The 19,607-nt window shown below is 49.8% G+C and overlaps 1 protein-coding gene across 4 annotated transcripts in view; it reads left to right on the top strand.

Annotated features, from left to right (window-relative positions):
• The first annotated feature begins 12,111 nt into the window (after positions 1 to 12,111).
• Positions 12,112 to 19,607, top strand: part of RAB11FIP3 (RAB11 family interacting protein 3) — an 81,111-nt gene continuing 73,615 nt past the window's right edge. For 2 of the 4 annotated variants that reach the window (XM_044746410.2, XM_014848862.3), the window contains exon 1: positions 12,131 to 13,504. In XM_044746410.2, coding sequence (XP_044602345.2) covers positions 12,518 to 13,504 — 987 coding nt within the window. In that variant the 5' untranslated portion in view covers positions 12,131 to 12,517. Of the gene's footprint in view, positions 13,505 to 19,607 lie in introns of all 4 variants that reach the window. The other 2 variants (XM_070485333.1, XM_044746408.2) reach the window with 2 other exon arrangements.

Here is a 19,607-nt window from a genome sequence, read left to right as displayed (position 1 = left end):
TCTGCCCCAGATGCCCACACTTCCCTGTCCCTTCATTCTATGAAAAGAGACCGCCCCTTCCCATACAGCAAGGGAGTGGCAGGGAGGCCCCAGGACCATCCCAGCTGGGAGGCCACCTGGTAGAAGGAGCGTCACTTGCTATTTAAAGGTGCTCCTTGTTGTCACGGAGACCAGAATGTGACGGCATCAAGTCCACCAGCAAGGCATGCAAATGGGTCCTTATGGTGCTGCTGCGGGGGAAAACAACACTGAAAGCAGCTCCTAGGGAGGCATGGCCAGTGAGAGGCGGAGGCAATCATGAGACCCCCACGTGCCAGAGAGCTTGGGCTGTTGTCCTCCCCTGGGGAGGCCCTGGGGTGGGCGTGGCCGAGGAGGGACCATGTCCCGCCAGCTAGGATGACCAGTCTCTGCTGCCTTTGATGGCTGGGATGCACAGTGGAGGTGTGAGCATGGTCCAGCAGGGGGTCTGGTTAAAAAAATCCATCTCCTGGGACTCAACAGTGGCTTAGCTCCAGGAGGACAGAAGAGTCTGGAAAGCAGTTTTCAGGAACAAGCCTTTGATTCCTGTATTAGTCAGGGTTCTCCAGAGAGACAGAACCAATAGGAAGAGATTTATTATAGGGATTGGCTCATGAAGTCATGGAAGCTGACAAGTCCGGCCATCCGCCATCTGCAAACGGGAGACCCACGAGAGCCGGTGGTGTAATTCAGTCCGAATCCAAAGGCCCAAGAGCCCGAGCTGCGATGGGCCAGGGCAGGAGAAGATGGACGTCCCAGCTCAAGCAGGGGGAGGGGAACTGGTCCTTGCTCCGTCTTCCTTGTCTCCTGGGGCCGTCAGCGGAGCGGAGCGGATCGGGTGATGCTGCCCACATGGGTGAGGGCGGGTCTTCTTCACTTGGTCTACTGAATCAAATGCTAATCTTTTCCACAGATGCAGAAATGATGTTTTACAAGCTGTCTGGGTGTCCCCTAGCCCGGTCAAATTGACACATAACTTTAATCATCACAGTTACACACGCAGTAAAGTCTGTCTCCGTGCTCGATCATCGCCTCCATGTGGCGGTCCGTTTGGCTGTGAGAAATCCGCCTAGCTCTGGCTCAGCCCACCAGCCCAGGCTGCCATCCTGCAGGTCTAGGACAGCACCTGAGGGCTCACAGTCATAGGCACAGCCAGTGGCATCCATCCCGGGGGGTGAGGCTGGTGGCGCCAGGCACCGGCCGGTGGAGAGGGCCAGGTGCTTGTGGCGAGGGGATGGCAACATCAGCCCTAGCAGTGGCATTTGGGCTCGGTGGCAATTGGCAGAGAACTTGGTTGTCCCCTTTCACATTAACGATCTCTAAAGTTCCCTTAGAAAAGGCCGGGTTCTCTGCAAGGAAGGGGAACCTCTTATTTGGGAGCCCTGTCAGAGTTTTCGAAACCTTAGCTGTGGAAGCTGATGCACTGTCACTGCCGTGGGGTGAGGGTATCTGCCTTCGTCCTTTCAAAATGACGTGGAAACGTCAGCCAGAGCAGAGGGCTGCCAACCACAGAGGCCACTGCTTGGGGTGTGGCCACCCAGCGCCTCGTCCACGCCTCCAGCAGCATCTCGGGAGCAGATGCCCGTTTTAGGCAGATTTGCGTGCCACATCTGTTGAACGAAGAAGCCAACAAACCCCAAATTATTTGCCCCCGTGCTGCTGTGAGCCATGCAGGTCCTTCCTGAGACATCGCAATGATGCAACGAGCACCCATGTGCCGTCGTCTTTGTATACACAGGAAGCACAGAAATCCTTAAAACTGCCTTAAATAAGCTGTGCTGATCTGGGGGAGTTTCTCTCTGCTGCCTCCTCCGTTGCCTTGGTTACTCAGTAAAATTTGACTGTGGCTTGCATGTGTGAGCTTTGTCCTGCAGATCACCTCGGAAAGGCCTGGAGGTCAGGCCCCGGCACTAAGGCCTAAGGCCGTTTCCTGAAGCCAGCTTTGTGCCACGTTGCTTTCTCCGCCCTGGGTTGGCTGGCTCTCCCACAAATCTCGGGTTGTCAGAGTCGTTCACCTTGTCCCCTTCTGTCTTCCTCTCCCCGTTCCCTCCCCACCATGCACTGTGGTACCTGCTGGGGCTGGGTCACCCCAGTAGACACTGTCCACCCACCATGTGCACACTGAGCACCTGCTCTGCCCAGTGTCCTGGCTGGGGACCCAGATGTGAGTACGACTGACACCGCTGACCCTCCTGTCTGCCTTGTGTCTGCATGTGGGCTCACTGAGAGAGGCTGACCAGAGCAAGATGATGGAGCCCTGAGAACCTCGGCAGTCAGAGGCTCTACAGGGCTTCCTCTCTCCTCTGACCCTCACCTCCTTCTGTCCTTATCCCATGGGTCAGACCAAGCCAGCCTGGCCATGGTCCAGCCCCCTGCCCCGGGCTGCACATCCAGGCCCTTCCCTGGCTCTGTGCGGAGGCCTGATCATGCTGCAGCTGGGCAGTGACATCCTCTTGAGCAGTGCAGATGGTTCTCGGGAGTCAAGGCTTCCCAGGCTCAGGCATCTCCCTCAGGACATTTAGGCTGGTCTCTTCGGGATGCATGCACAGAAACTACTGTGGGTGTTTAGGTCCAAAGAGGGCATGTAAGGGGAAGACCCTGGGCCCCTCCACAGGCTCCTTCCACTGGAGCTCGGGGACAAAGCTGGGATCCAGGGCTCCAGTCTCCCTTCTTTCTCTCACCTCCACCTGGCCCTGTGAACCTGCGCCTTCCCCTCACTGTCGATCAGCTTTCTCTGCACCCAGGTCCCAGCCACTGTGCATACAAGCTGTAGCCAAGCCCCCTGGAGAGAGACACAAGCGGTCCTTTATCAGACTCACCTCCAAATTCCTGAGGAAAGATGCACATTTGTCAGGTTGGGTCAGGTGCCCAACTCTTGTTCAATAAACCATGGCCAAAGGTTGATTGTATCATATAAACATGGCAATTCCCACTGCAGTCATGGGCTCAGAGAGGGGCTGCATCTAGAAAACGTGTGTTAGAAGATCATCCCATGCAAGTCCTGACTCACATCAAATTCACTAAAGATCAATGTATAGCCCAGCACGCTGATTGTGCGTGCCTGTGTGTGTGTTTGTGTGTGTGTATACTTCCTTCCAGTGATGGGATGAGCCTCAGGTCCCCCTCTATGGTGAAACCCAAAGGCCAGTTGGGAGATGGCAGAGACCGCCCAAGTCTGATGATCCACCCATGCTCCCCACTCACATCTTGGGGCCAGGACTCCACCCAACTCTGCTCTTCTGTTCTAGGCACCATGGTGGAGACTGGATCCTTCTCTGGACTTTCCGTTTCCATGCTCATGCTGGCCGGGTCCTTCAGTGAAACAGCTCCTCACAGACAGGGGACTGCTGGATTTCCCATTTACCCCTGATGCTGGCTCAAGTCTCTGTAATGAGACCCACGTCACCTTGTCAACAGGTAGAGGCCTCGATTATGCTTTACTCATTTATTTACTGATCATCTCTTGCATTATTTCCTCAGGTGACAAACGTAACCAGTACGGATTTCACTAATTGAACTCTCAGAGGATAACTCCATTTCCAAGTTTTGGAGTTTTGGGGGGCACCTCCTCCCATCCTCACGTCAGAGCATCTCGACAGGACGGCACCTGGAGAAGGGTGAGAAATGTTCCTCAGAAACAGGTAGAATTAATTTTCAACTCTCCCACCATCACACGTGATTTAGACAACTTTTACACAATGGGAGGAGTAGCGTGAATCACATCTTCTCCTCTGTGACGATGTGACCTGTGGCTAAAGAAAGGAAGCTCTGGCTCCAAGCACAAACCTCTCCTGGCCAGCTCCTCAGCACCCATTCCCACGGTGATTTTGGCCGAGGGAGGTGTGGTGGGTGCTGAATGTGGGCTGCCAAGGGCTCTGGGCCCCGATAGGGACTGGAGATGCTTATCGTCACAGGAAGAGGGAGCAGGTGCCAGCAACTTGACACTGAAATGTGAGAATAAGGAAATCATGCAAACCTCGGCTGAGTCAGGAGGATTAAATGGTGCCTTACAAACTCATGTTCTATTTTTGCTCTAAGAAATGTACTTTCCTAAATGTGAAGGTGAGAAAAAATCCTTCCCCACTGAAGAAAATACCAGTAAACATGAGTGTGGATCTGTGCTCCCAGCTGTGGGGGGCTGCTGGACGAGAGTGTGGTCTAGCCCTAAAACTGACTCCTGTCTAAGTTGACTTACTGACTGCTCATCTGGTTTGCAAAATTGTAAATGAAAATATTTGGCCAGCAGTTTTTGTTTATGGCTGGACTGAGGTATAACTGACATACAATAAGCCGCTCATGTGTGAAGTGTACAATTTGAGGAGCTCTGACATACGTCTGCACCCGTGAAACCACGCCCACAATCACAATAATGAAGGTACCACCACTTGCAAAACCTTTCCTCCCAGCCCTGGTCGTCCCTCCCTCTCACCTCTCCCTACTCCCTTTTCCCAGGTGAGAACTGGTCATTCATCCAGGATGGCAGCTCAGGACCCAGGAGGGGACGCCAGCTAGAAAGGTGCGTGCTATGTAGGAGAAGAGGGTCTCTGAGGAGGAGTGGCCAACACCTGGCTGAAAGGTGGGGATGGCAGGCCCTCTGCTGGGTGCAGCACCCCTGTTCTGGGGTGCCCAGGGCAGGCTGTTTGGCAGCCTGCTCCTTCTTCTCCCATCACAGGTCCATGGCAGCTCCCTGCTTCTTCCAGGATAGAGCTCGGTCCCTCTCCTGTTGTCCATCTCCAGGGCCACCTTCACGCCTCCCGGGAGCACTGAGGCCAGCCCTGGCCACCTGCCCCAAAGTGCCCTGCATGAGGCTCCCACTCGGCCACTGGCCAGCTCCGCCCTGGGCTCAGAGCTCCAGACGCAGGGCTTGCTCTGAACACCGCAGTCCAACCCGGCATGGCCCTCAGCACTCAGTGAGGGAAGGACCCTGTCACGGACAAATCTAGAACCATCTCCCTTGGAAGGGTGCCTCCTTCAGACACCCCCGCACCAATAACCTGCTCCCCAACTCTCTCATCTGGGTCCCCAGCATCATTCCACTCCTGAGGCCTCCTCCCTACTCCTCACCAACTTACACAGACCACTTTGAAGTACTAAAGGAAAGTGGCTGATAGCAGCATCTCACAGATAGAGGGAAAGAACAGACAGTTCTGGAGAAACTGGCTCAATAAGTGAGAAAAATAAAGTCCAGTCTCTATCTTACACTAACCACATTAAAACAAAAAAACTCCAAATACTGGACTTGTAAAAGGAAATAATAGAAGTATAGGCGGATAGTTTTGAGAATTTGGGTAGGAGGTTTATTTACTTAAACGTGTTTAGTTATGAAATTCTTTTTTATTATTATTATTATTTTTTATTGAGTTATTGATAGGTTACAATCTTGTGAAATTTCAATTGTACATTAATGTTTGTCAGTCATGTTGTAGGTGCACCACTTCACCCTTTGTGCCCGCCCCCCACCCCTCCTTTCCCCTGGTATCCACTAAACTGTTCTTGGTCCATAGTTTTAAATTCCTCATATGAGTGGAGTCATACACAGATTATCTTTCTCTCGCTGGCTTATTTCACTTAACATAATTCTCTCAAGGTCCATCCATGTTATTGCAAATGGAATGATTTTGTTCTGTTTTGCAGCTGAGTGGTATTCCATTGTATATATGTACCACATCTTCTTTATCCATTCGTCTGTTGATGGGCACTTAGGTTGCTTCCACGTCTTGGCTATTGTAAACAGTGCTGCAATAAACATTGGGGTGCACAGGACTTTTGGGATTGCTGACTTCAGGCTCTTTGGATAAATACCCAGTAGTGGGATGGCTGGATCGTATGGTAGTTCTATTTTTAGTTTTTTGAGGAATCTCCATACTGTTTTCCATAGTGGCTGCACCAGTTTGCATTCCCACCAGCAGTGTATGAGGGTTCCTTTTTCTCCACAACCTTTCCAACATTTGTTGCTATTAGTTTTAGATATTTTTGTCATTCTAACGGTGTAAGGTGATATCTTAGTGTAGTTTTGATTTGCATTTCCCTGATGATCAGCGATGATGAGCATCTTTTCATGTGCCTACTGGTCATCAGTATATCTTCTTTGGAGAAATGTCTGTTCATGTCTCCAGCCCATTTTTTGATTGGGTTGTTTGATGTTTTGTTGTTGAGTTTTGAGAGTTCTTTATATATTATGGATATTAAGCCTTTGTCAGATATATGACTTGCAAATATTTTTTCCCAGTTAGTGGGTTGTTTTTTTGTTTCAATCCTGTTTTCATTTGCCTTGAAGAAGCTCTTTAATCTGATGAGGTCCCATTTGCTTATTCTTTCTATTGTTTCCCTTCTCTGAGAAGGCATGGTGTCCGAAAAGATCCTTTTAATACTGATGTCAAAGAGTGTACTGCCTACGTTTTCTTCCAGAAGCCTTATGGTTTCAGGTCTCACCTTTAGGTCTTTGATCCATTTTGAGTTTATTTTGGTGAATGGTGAAAAAGAATGGTCAATTTTCATTCTTTTACTGTGGCTTTCCAGTTTTCCCAGCACCATTTGTTGAAAAGACTTTCTTTTCTCCATTGTATGCCCTCAGCTAGTTATGAAATTCTTAATCTATGTGGATGAGCCCTGATAATATCAAAAGACACCACGTGTTCATCACCCGGGTTTGCCAGAGGCTGGTACCCTGCCCGGCTTGTTCCCAGCCTGTCTGTCTTTACGGAAATAAATGCGGCAGATACAGTGGAAGTTCCACCCTTCAGCCCTTTCCTCTTCTGTCCCCCCTCAGTATAATTCCCACCCTTGTTTTGGTGTTTTTACTACAAAACAAAGTTGTTCGAAAACAATATATGTCACTGACGATGTGTTTTTAAACTTTGCAAAAGTGGTGTCTATCCTGTACCTTGCTTTCTCACACAGCTTGTTTCAGCCTGTGCTGCCCTGTGCAGAGGTGGTTCATCCGTCGAAACTGCGACCTAGTGTTCCGTCACCACAGACGATACCGCAGCCACGCAGCAGTCTCTTCACAGAACCAGGAACTGGTCTGCGTCTCAGGCCTCTCTCCTCGTGGAGCTGTGCACACTGCCCTCCAGAAGGAGGAGGTGCAGGTGGAAGGTACACAGAACTTCAGCTGGTTTAGTGGCGTGAATCCCCACGCTCTCTACTGGCATCAGACTTATTTTTACTCTACTTCACGTCAAATACTTCCTTTCCTCACTCGCTTGAGTACCAGTGGGTTCAGCATCTTTTTATATGTTTATGGAGCACTTGAGTTTTCTCCTCTGAAACTGCTTATTCATATTCATTGCTCACTTTTCTACTGGGTTGCTGTTCTTTTACTGGTTTTTGAAGAATTTTTTGTGTACTCTAGAGATAAATCCTTTGTCATTTACTTCTGTTCTAAATATCTCTTTCCTGTTGCTGTGGACTGAACTGTGTCCCTCAAAATTCCCAAGTTGACGTTCTAACCCCCAATGGGACGGTATTTGGAGCTGGGTGTTTGGGAAGTGGTTAGGGTTAGATGAGGTCAGGAGGGTGGGGGCCTCAGGTAGAATTAGTGGCCTCATAAGAAGAGGAAGAGGGGCTAGCCTGGTGGCACGGCAGTTAAGTTTGCACGTTCTGTCTCTCGGCGGCCCGGGGTTTGCTGGTTCGGATCCCAGGTGTGGACATGGCACCGCTTGGCAAAAGCCATGCTGTGGTAGGCGTCCCACATATAAAGTAGAGGAAGATGGGCACGGATGTTAGCTCAGGGCCAGCCTTCCTCAGCAAAAAGAGGAGGATTGACAGTAGTTAGCTCAGGGCTAATCTTCTTCAAAAAAAAAAAAAAAGAAAAGAAAGAAAGAAAGAAGAGGAAGAAAGAGAGAGACAGGTTTCTCTCCCTCACCTGAGGACATACCTAGAGGGAGGCCCCTAGCACAAGCCAGGAAGAGAGCGATCACCAGGAGCAAATTTGCCAGCACCTTCATCTTGAACTTGCTAGCCTGCAGACCTGTGAGAAATAAATATCTGTTGTTGAAGCCCCCAGTGCATGGTATTCGGTGACTCCAGCCTGAGCAGACTAAGACACCAGACTAGCATGTGTCTTTTGTCAAACAAAAGGTTCTTTGAGATATAACTGACGTATAACATTATATTAGCTTCAGGTATACAACATGAATTGATATTTGTATATATTACGAAATGGCATCACAATAAATCTAGTTAACACCTATCACCACACAGTTACAAATTTCTTTTCTTGTGGTGAGAATTTTTAAGGTCTACTCTCTTAGCAACTTTCAAATATGCAATACAGTATTATTCTTGATAGTCACCATGCTGTACACAATGTCCCCAGGACTTATTCATTTTATAACTGGAAGTTTGTACCTTTTAACCCCATTCACTCATTTTTTTTTTTTAAAGATTTTATTTTTCCTTTTTCTCCCCAAAGCCCCCTGGTACATAGTTGTATATTTTAGTTATGGGTCTTTCTAGTTGTGGCATGTGGGATGCCGCCTCAGCACGGCTTGATGAACAGTGCCATGTCCGTGCCCAGGATCCGAACCAGCGAAACCCTGAGCCGCTGATGCAGAACACGCAAACTTAACCACTCGGCCACAGGGCCGGCCCCCTTTTGTTTTTTTTAAAGATTTTATTTTTCCTACGTTCACTCGTTTTGGCCACCCCCACCCCTGCCTCTGGCAACCACCAATCTGTTCTCTGTATCTATGAGCTCAGTTTTTTTTTTTTTCTTTAGATTCTGCGTGTAAGTGAGACCATATGGCATTTGTCTTTCTCTGTCTGACTTAATTCACTTAGCTTAATACCCTCAAGGTCCATCCATGTTGTTGCAAATGGCAAGATTTCCTTCTTTTTTATAGCTAACTAATATTCTATTATCTATATACCACATTTTCTTTGTCCATTTATCCATTAATGGACACAGGTTGCTTCCATGTCTTGTTTATTGTAAAGCTAATTTTTTTTTTTTAGATTTTATTTTTCCTTTTTCTCCCCAAAGTCCCCTGGCACATAGTTGTATATTTTTAGCTGTGGGTCCTTCCGGTTGTGCTATGTGGGACACTGCCTCAGCATGGCTTGATGAGTGATGCCGGGTCCGTGCCCAGGATTCAAACTGGTGAAACCCTGGGCCACTGAAGCAGAGTGTGTGAACTTAACCACTCGCCATGGGGCTGGCTCCTAATTTTTTTCAAATTATTTTTTACTAAGGTAATTTACATGCAGTAAAATTCACCCTTTGTCCTGCACGGTTCTGCAAGTTTTGACAAACACGCACTGTTATAGGATCACCACTACATACAGAGCAGTGCCCTCACCACAACAACCCCCCGCAGCCCCCCGCCTCCATTTGACCTCTGTCCCTACAGTTTTGGAAGGCTTACATTTTAATGTGTTTAAATTTCAACCATTCTTTTCTTTTACTAGTTTGTGATTTTTACTCTGTGCAAAAATTTTTCCTGTTCCAACGTCATAAAGATACTTTCCAATGTCTCCTAAAATTTCTAAATTCTTGCTTTCTACCTTTCTGTCTTGGATAATTCTGTGATTACTTGTGCATCTGATGTGACACAGGGATCTAGTTGTGAGATTTTGTCAAGATAACTGGCACCAGCTAAGGAACAGTCCATCCCTTCCTTACGATTGGCAAAGCCATCAAGGATAAAGATGATTGGTTTGGCTACTCAGAATTAAAGATTTCTGCTTAATCTTTGTTAACAAAGAGTTCATGGAGGGGTCACAGGTAGGGAGAAGATATTTGCAACATCAAAAACTTACAGATTTTATCTAAAGAGAGTCAGAGAGCCCAGTAGAGAAGCAAGCAAGTGGTACAATTGGGCAGTTCGCAGATGTGGGGTCCAGCTGGTCCATAAACACAGGAAGAAATGCTCAACCACATTAGCACTTAGTTAAGTTCAAATAAGACAGGATGAGATGACATTTTCAGTTCATCGCACTAGCAAAAATGGGGAAATCATATATCATGTCTGCTATAATTTTGCTGTATTTCCTCCCAGCTTTTAAAAATGTGCATTGAAAAAAATAGATCTGTGATCAAATCGAGACTTGCCTGTCACCCTCCCCTTCCCGTTGTCAGTGGCCAGATGTCACCCAGGTGATGGAGAGGCCCTGCTCCAGTGGAGACATGCGCATCCTTCCACCGAGGTGTCCTGACCCACTTTCCTCTGCTCCCTGGCAGCTCCAACAGGGCTGTGCCACACAGCCAGGAATGTGCTGAGTCACCTCGCTGGTCTTCATCTTCCTGTCTTCCCCTACAGCCCAAAGGTTCCCAAAGAAGCGGGATCTAAGAGGCCCACCTGCTTGGAGAGTTCCAAAGATAAGTGTTTATCCCAAGTACCTTTCAAAAGGAAAGATTCACGGAGGGAGATTTTCACAGACATTCACCAAGACCCAGAAACCAACAGATGTGAGCTGCACCCCACCCACTCTTTCTCTTCTGGGTACCTGTTACCTGGTTAAATTAAAATGTGCATGGGGGTGTGTGTGCGTGGAGGAGCTTCTTGAAATGGCAGCAGGGACCATGGAACTGGTTCATTTCATTGGGAATGTTACAGATGGAAAACATCCATAGGTCACAGAGAGGATGCTTGAGGTCCAAATGACTGATGAGGAACTTGTCACCTTCGATGTTTCATAAACAGTCTCTTCAACTGGTCCAAGCAGGGAGGTCCCTGATTTCCGTGCTGGGCTTCTGTTTGGTACTTGAGCCAGACAAGGAATGCAGATTTTCGGGCACTGGCACAGAAGCAGGAGAAGCACCTTCTGTCTCAGGACTCAGCCTTCACCTCCTGACGTTTCTACCTCACCTACATTAACACCTCTATTTAGGAAGGCTGACACATCACATCTCTGAAAATTGTCTCTGGCCAAAGGCATCAGCCCAATTTTAAATTCTTACCAAAACTGGAGATTTTTTTTTTCTTTTGAATGCAGTATCTTCCTCATGAAAGCATACTGCTCTTATAAGAAATTGAGAATATAGTTTGGGGAGGGGGATACCTTGCTTTTCTTTCCCCAGCGCCAGGCTCACAAAATCTTGTACTGAGCATCCTGGGATTTTGTCATGAGAGATGACTCAGTCAATTAACACACTGCTCCTCACTGTACACTTGGAAACAGAGGTTCAGTTTCCTTTGCTTCTCGCCAAAGCTGCTTATGAAACATATCTGGTGCTGGTGCCCACGGCGTACAAAAATACCAGTTCATGCTTTCCCCTGATCCACTTCATCACAGGCTAAATTTAGTGCCTCGCCTGGGGCCTGGCAGCTCACCTGCTCCCAACCTGCATGTCTCCACTTTCATGCCTGCTGCAGGGGGCCCGTGTTTCTATCTGGCGCCCTGTGCCCCCGCTGATAATAGTGACATCTAGACAAACAGATGCCAGTTGTCAGACAGCCACAGTGCTTGGGAGGTTTGACTGTGGACTGCCGATTAACACCGGGCATCCTATGAAAAAAACCTTTGTCACAGGTTTAAAAAAAGATCTCGCTGTTTGACCATGCATTCTTTCCGTTACAAACGACATCGGCCGGATCTTTGGGCCCTCCCATGCTCGGGAAGAACGGCGCAGGCCACCGCCTGGGCACCGCTCGGCCTGTCCGCTCGCGGACGTCCGAAGGGGCTCGGTCCACACCCACCGCGCGCCTGTGGGAGGAGGGGCGAGCGCACGTGCACCGGGCGCCACGCGGGGGTGTGCTCGGTGCCACGTGCACTCGTCCCTCCCATGAGGATCGTGTGCTTTGCTTGTCAATTGGCGACAGCGCTTTACGCAGGCAAGACTCTGCCCCTGGGTGACAGGTGCATACTTGGGTTTCCGCTCGCCCTTCCATGTAGTTTATCCATCCGCACCGCGCACGGGGCCTCCGTCCCCGCGGGCCCTGGCGGTGGCGTCACCCCGCGCTCGCAGCCTCCGAGGCGGGGTGGGGTGGTGGGGGCTGGAGGGGGGCCCGCCTCCTGCGCCCAAGCATCGGGATGCCAGATCCCAACCCGCAAAAGCCTGGGGACCCGAGCAGCCGCTGCCGCGCTCTGCCGCACGCCGGCCTTTATAGCAAGCCGGCGAGGGGCGTGGCCGGCCGAGCGCGACGTGCTGACGTCAGGCCGCGGGGGCGGGGCGAGGGCGGTGTCCGCTCGGGTACCTCAGGCGTCTAGTCCTCCTCCTCATCCTCCTCCTCAGCTTCTCCTCCGTGGCCTCGGGCTTTGCATCCTCGTCCGCATCCTCCTCCGCGGCCTCCTCTGCGGCTCCGCTCGCCGCCGCCTCCTCGCGCCCCGCCGCCATGGGCCCGCGCCCGCCGCGCCGCCGGGCCGAGGGCCGCTGAGGCGCCGGCACGATGGGCGAGGGCGGAGCCGGGCCCGAGCGCCAGCCCGAACAGCCGGGGCGCCGCCGCGGGGATGCCCGCGCCCGCCGCCGCGCCCTGAGCGCCTTTGTCTGCCGCCCGCGCCTCCCGCCGCTCCCGGGGCCTCGCGGGCCCGCGCCGCGGCTGGGGGCGCGCCCCTGAAGATGGAGCCGGGCCGGCCGGCGCCCCCCGCCCCGCGGCCCCTGGGCCCCGCCGCCCGCGCCGAGGCCGGGCCGGGCCTGAGCGCCGGGCGGGACCCGGGGCCGGAGGGGCGGCCGCAGCTCGCCGGCCGGGACGCGCGCCCCGAGAGCGACCGTGCGCCCACCCCGGGCTCGGGGGCTCCCTGCCTGCTTCCGGGCCCGGATCTCAACCTGGACCCCGGCTCTGACCCAGGCGCCGACCTGGATCCCAAATTGGACCCGGGCCCCCACCTGGACCTGGATCCCAACCTCGACCCGGGGCCCGACCTGGACCTGGGCCCTGACCTGGATCCCAACCTGGACCCGGCCCCCGGCCCCCACCTGGACCTGGATCTCAACCTGGACCCGGGCCCCGACCTGGACCTGGATCTCAACCTGGACCCCGGCCCCGACCTAGACCTGGATCCCAACCTGTATGCGTGCCCCGACCAGGACCTCAACCTGGACCCCGGCCCCGACCAGGACCTCAACCTGGACCCCAGCCCTGACCCCGGCCCCCACCTGGACCCACACCGAGATCTGGACCCCGACCTGGATCTGGACCCACGCCGAGATCTGGACCCCGAACCGGACCCCGACAGCCAGCTGCCAGAGCTCGACCCGCTGTTTTGCTGGACTCAAGAGCCAGAGGACTACGGCCCCCCGAGTTGCCCAGGGAGCCCGGCTCCCCACGTGCAGAATTGCAACCACGGCCACCACCGGCGGGGTGATGCTGGCCTCTTCCCGTCCTTCCCGTCGCCCTCGGAGGGCGACCCGGCGCTGGAGGGGCCCGGGGACCCAGACGGTTGCTTGGACTTGAGCCAGACCCGCCCCCTGTTGAGCGAGCCCGAGGGCTGTACGGAGGAGGGCCCCCGCCTGCGGGCCGTGTTCGAGGCCCTGGATGGGGACGGGGACGGCTTCGTCCGCATCGAGGATTTCGTCCAGTTCGCGATGGTCTACGGGGCAGAGCAGGTAACCGGGTGGGCGCCAGGCCGCGGTGTGGAGCTTGGCCTGCGCGCCTGCCCCGGCCAGGCCGAGCCTTGGCCAGGTCAGGGCCCAGCGCCTTCCTTTCCTCCGCTTCTCCTGCCTCACCTCTGGTTGAACTGCATTCCCCCTTTAAAGAGGTTGTATTCCCTCTCCGGGCGCCAGATGAGCTGGATCTTTCCTAAGAGCTGGATCTTTCCTAAGCAGAGGGGAGCCCCTGGCGTGGGCACGTGCCCCCAGGGTGGAGAAGTGCCCGGCGGCTCCCCCAGCCCAGGGCCAAGGTCTGGCTTGGCTGAAGCAGTCCTCTTCTTCCGGCCTTTGCGGCCGGGCTGCACTTGGCAGCTTAGGATCATGCTAATAGACACCTATTTTGAGCACAATTGCTTTACTGTGTGTGGTTGGCATATGTTCTGCCTAGACTTGTCTCCTTTTACCATTTGGGAGACAGCGAATGGTAAAACATCCCCTTCTTGCCTTCTGTGCCGAGGCGAAGGGAATGAGCTGGAGAGCGCTGCGATGGACACAGAGCAGAGCTCTGTCAGGGTCAGCTCCGCTCTTGTAGGAGAGATGCAGCTAGACAGGCCGTGGGATGCACAGTGCAGGGGGGCGGGGGTCCCACACGGACCCCAGGGCTGGGCTGCTCTCGGGGAAGGCCGGCCTGCAGATCCAGTCCTTCTCCTCTGTCTCAGGTGGAGACAAGAGCAGGGCTGTGTGTGTACCAGGCTAATGACTTGTAGACATCAAACAGATGACTGGCGTTTGCTTTTAAGTGTTTTACTTAGTAGGAAATGCCTAACGTGCAGATCTGCTAGTTTTTGTGTTTTATTGACCTCTCGCACATGCAGACATTTATTGGGGGGCTGCCCAAGTACATATGTATGTTTGAGCCAAGAGGTCTTTAAGAAAAGAGGTAAAATTGACACCCTGGTATTTAGGGTGTCAGTCGTAACATTAACAACTTTTAAAAGGGATCCATGTGCCCCCCCCCCCAAGTATTCACAGTGTCCCTTGAGCCATCACTGCAAAGAACTGGATCCTCCTGAGTCAGGGCTCCTTGTTGAGTTTTCATCTCTGGGAGATAGATGTGCACGGTCCTGTGAGCATCCTGAAAGTCGGCGTCCACATCAGCGTCATGCTCGTATTTAGCTCTGGGTTGGAAGAAATCACTCAGGATGGGTTTCCCATCTTTTAGTCTAATGGGCAGAGAGAGCTGTGACTGACAATTTCTTGTACAGTTAGCATGGATTGTGATGGCTGGAAAGCGTCTAGTTCTTTTGATGGTTTTCCTTCTTGCCTCTGGGCCCGAGAGCACCTTGGGCATCCTTGGTTGTTTTTTACTGGTGTGAAACATACCCTTCCCCATTACACCCGTCAGAGATGTTAGGAAAGTACCACATTTGTTGTTCTTTCCCATCGCTCTGACTCTGACAGAGTACTTGACCACTTATATGAGGCTAATTTGTGTTTTTACTGGATCATCACCACTTTTCTCCAAGGTGCTAGTAGGCAGGTGGGATTCATCCCGGTTTACAGGTAGGAAAATGGAAGCCCAGAGAGATTAGATAGGTTTCCTGAGGCCCCCAGATGGTCAGTGCTACGACAGGGACTAGACCCAGGTCTTTTGACTCATGCTCTTTAGGGGGCTCTCAGCTTCTTAGATTTGGTGGCTCAGAATGTTCCCACAAAATTTCATCTTATCAACTTCCATAAGACCCTTTTTTTTGAGAAACACCTTTTGTTGTAATTGTTCTTCTTGGTCACAGTGGGAAAAACTTTGGGTTGGTATTTGGGGCTGAGCTTTCTTGTGATCACAAAGTAGAAAGGAGTCAAAATTCTTGGGTAGCTCCTGGCGGGATTTTAAGTTCGGGGAGAAGGGTTGGATGCCTCTGGGATTGGTGGCATTGGGAGCGTGTAGGGAGGGCTCCAATGGCATCGCCCCTTCTGTGTGCTCTGTCAGACTGCTCAGGAAGAACCCGTGTTGGATGTGATCTGAGCACCTGGACTCCGACAAGCTTCCTGGGATGTTGGGGGACAGCAGATAATTTACGGGGTAAGGAAGGGCTGATTTTTGTGTCTTTGTAACCTTTGCTAACTAAGCCTTTATTCTGACTCAGCTTGCATTTTCCAAGTCCAGTGTCAGAATACATTATAGAGGAGCAAAGAGAAGAAATATTCTCCAATGGTGAAGTAGTTGAGAAAAAGTGAAGAATTCCACCTCACGATGAATATTTTTAAACTTTTAAAAATGAAAAGTCTTAAACATATGCAAAAGTAGAGAGAACCGTCTGTTCTCAATGCCCTCTCAAGCCATCGCTGAGTTTCTGCAGTCTTGGTTCATCTGTAAACTCCCCACCCCCAGATTATTTGAAGCACGTACCCGACATGTCACTTCATCCATAAATATTTCAGCATATATCTCTAAAAGATAAGGGTTCTTTTTTAAACATTCATGATTTAGAAATAACCCTAGGAACAGTTCAGATAAGCTGGATAACAGCAATAAAGACCATAAGTTTTTGTACTTTCCACCTTGAGGTTTCAAAATATTGAGTGCATGAGACTCTTGTGCTGGTCACATTACTGTCCTTGATGATAGCAACTAGGTTATCTTAACCCTTGTCAAATTTTGAGAGGTAGCAGGTTCAGTGTCTTTTACATAATCTGTTTATGAAGGAAGCATTTTAAATTATTTAAGTGGGTTACCTGAATGTTTAATAGAAGCAGCTCCCATTGATAATACAGATGGCTTTTGAGTCCCTCCTTCTTTAGCAGTGTCTGGTGTGTTTGGGTCTCATTACCTCATCTGGTGGCAGATCAGGTGTGGTGTAATGTAACCCGTGTTAGCAGGAACCAGCAGAGGAAAGGAGAAAGAAGACTACAGGGGAGGCTTCTGGTCATATCTTGGCAAAGCAGAATTCATAGTCACATGTGCCCAGGCACTAGGTGTGAAGTTGGAATAGGTTGTTCTTAAGGCCTTGACCGTCTCTGAAGATTACTCCTCAACGTGACCCCTTCATACTGAGAGAACTGATGCTTTTGTGGCCCCCACCAATGCATCGTAAAGCAGGGTATCGCAAGAAAGGATTCGTGTCTTTTGGTTTTATTTTTCAAAGGAATTAATTATAATTGTAAAGATTATCTTTACATTTTATTATTATGCCCACTTCAGCATTTGTGTTTTAGTAGTCACTGATCCTTTCCAGAGAGTCCTACACGCTGAAGCAGTGTCCTTCAGTAACCTTGTGGGCACTGGCTGTCCCCGTCAGTGCTTGCACGAGTAGGCTGCTGAAGGATGTGCCCACACTTGGGTCCCCCTGCTTTCCCTTCCTGCACCCCTGCTTGGGGGTGGCTGGAAGTCCTGAGGGACATATGGCTGCCTCAGCGTCCTTTTCAGTTTCCATCCTGGCCTTGAATTTGAGTGTGTGTGAGTATGTTTTCTGTGTGCGTGAGTGAGAGAGAATGAGCATGTGTGTTTGAGCGGGTGTGTGTGGGAGCTGGTGTGTTATGTGTGTGAGAGAGAATGAGTGCATGTGTGTGATCAGGTATGTGTGGGAGCTGGTGTGTTGTATGTCTGAGAAAGAAAATGAGTACGTATGTGTGAACAGGTGTGTGTGGGAGCTGGTGTGTCATATGTGTGAGGGAGAATGAGTGCATGTGTGTAATTAGGTATGTGTGGGAGCTGGTGTGTCATATGTGTGAGAGAGAATGAGTGCATGTGTGTAATTAGGTATGTGTGGGCGCTGGTGTGTTGTGTGCGTGAGAGAACGAGTGCGTATGTGTGAGCAGGTGCATGTGGGAGCTGGTGTGTGTGTATGAGAGAATGAGTGTGTATGTGTGAGCAGGTGCGTGTGGGAGTTGGTGTGTTGTGTGTGTGTACTCTGGGTCTGTGTGTCAGATGAGTTGCTAAAAGGCAGATGACATTCCTTTCTGTGCTTGTATCACAGGCAATTTTGTTAGTGTCTTAAAAAATGCCTTTTTCATATTATAAAAGTAACAGAGGCTTACTGTTTTTAAAAAGCTGGAAAATACAGAGCGATATAAAATATAAAACAAAAAATGACCAATAATCCCACTAGCCTGAGAAAGACATCTTTAGATTTTAGTGCATTTCCTTCCAGACTTTTTTGTGCACACACATGACTATGAATAGAAGTACACAACTGAGATCATATAGGGTAGAAGCTAAACTATTTTTTTTTAAGATTTTTTATTTTTTTCCTTTTTTCTCTCTCTGGTACATAGTTGTGGGTCCTTCTAGTTGTGGCATGTGGGACGCCACCTCAGCATGGCCCGGTGAGTGGTACCATGTCCGCGCCCAGGATCCGAACTGGCGAAACCCTGGGCCGCCAAAGGGAGCGCATGAACTTAACCACTTGGCCACGGGGCCGGCCTCTAAACTATTTTTGTAGATCTTCATTGTTTCAATAAACGAACCTAAATAATGCCAGTAAGCAAAATAGGGAAAATAAGAATCACCTGTAATCTCACCATCTAGAGATAACTTAAGTATTTAATATGTAAATTAAAATATATGTAATAAATGCTTCATTGTACAAAAGTGGTGTAATTCCCATGTAGGTTGTTTTGAATCTGCTTTTTTGAAATTGAAGATCTCTGATATCAGGTGTGTACTTCAGTGGAGGCTGAAGGTTTGCTTGTCCCCAGGAAGGTTCAGAATTGTTTGGGATTGTTCCAGTTCAGGATCTAACGTATGGGAGAAGTTAATTCCTTGCAGACTATGTGGACCAGGCTGTAAAGGGCACCAGTCTCACTGGTTGTTTCCTTTCCAAAGACTGACTTTGTTTAAATTCTGGAAACAGGGGCCGGCCCCGTGGCCGTGTAGTTAAGTTCATGCGCTCCGCTTTGGCGGCGCAGGGTTTCACAGATTCGGATCCTGGGCGTGGACGTGGCACCACTCATCAAGCCATGCTGAGATGGCATCCCACATGCCTCGACTAGAAGGACCCGCAACTAAAAATGTGCAACTATGTATTGGGGGGCTTTGGGGAGAAAAAGGAAAAATAAAATCTTTCAATTCTGGAAACAGGGTCTAAACGTGAGTTTTACCTGAAATATCAGATGTAAGGGTTGGGCATGCACTGAAGACTCTTATGTGGCCCTTGCAAGTGCTTACAAGGTCTCCAGAGTAATTGAGATTCGTGCCTCTGCTATAAGTGAGTAGAGTGGTATACTAATTCATTTTATGTCTACCAGGATTATAACCACGTAAAAATCCACGTGAAAGAAGTCTTGAAGGAAATACTAAAAATTATTTTTAGTTGTGTGTGTGTGTCAGGGAGATGCATTTGTAGGAGGGGGTGTGTGGTGGGAATAGAGTTGGTTTTATTTGAAGTATTGGCCAAATTTTCTGTTGTGTTACTGATTTTATTTTAATTATTTTGAAAAGTGGTGCCTGTACACATATCACAAATTTCGAATAGTATAAAAGGGGATCTTGTAAAAAATTTCAATATAATCTTTAGAAATAAAAAAAAATGTAAATAAACCCTAAAGGTAAAGTATTTACATCTTTGACTTAGCTAAGATTTTAGGTCAATATACAGAATATATCTAAAGAAACTCAGATCTTCTAGTAAAAACTTTATAGAACACTGAATTAGCATGATGAACTGTTAATTTTTATTGGTATTTGGAAAAATGGGTCCTAGAAAATGCCTATAGTTCTTGAAAGTTGGCTTCCAGATGGGCATTGTGCTTCCCTCCATGTCTAATGTAAGTAATTCTAATAACTTGGTGAAAAGAATTGCACTGATTACCCTGTAGTCTTCAAGATTTTTGAGCTGGTAGATGAGGATAAATGGATTCAGGATTGTGGTTAGGGAGGAAAAGAAGTTTTTTCAGTAGGTATGGTTTTATTTTTCTGTCCAAATATTTAACGCTTTTTTAGGCGAGCTGGTATTGCTCTGGTTACAATCTTGTGGCCTTCTTGTGTTTTTCATAAATTTCAAAACCAGCACTGATGCTGAGCTGGTCGGTGCCTGTCTCTGCTGCTGAAACAGGTGTCATGGCTCCTTGTCTGTGAGTCTCTGGCGAGCTGAGCCTCGGGCGGTGAATGGGTGCTGCCCCTTTT

Source organism: Equus asinus, chromosome 14 (assembly GCF_041296235.1).
Source record: "Equus asinus isolate D_3611 breed Donkey chromosome 14, EquAss-T2T_v2, whole genome shotgun sequence".
NCBI lineage: Eukaryota > Metazoa > Chordata > Mammalia > Perissodactyla > Equidae > Equus > Equus asinus.
This window is presented reverse-complemented; position numbering and strand designations above follow the sequence as displayed.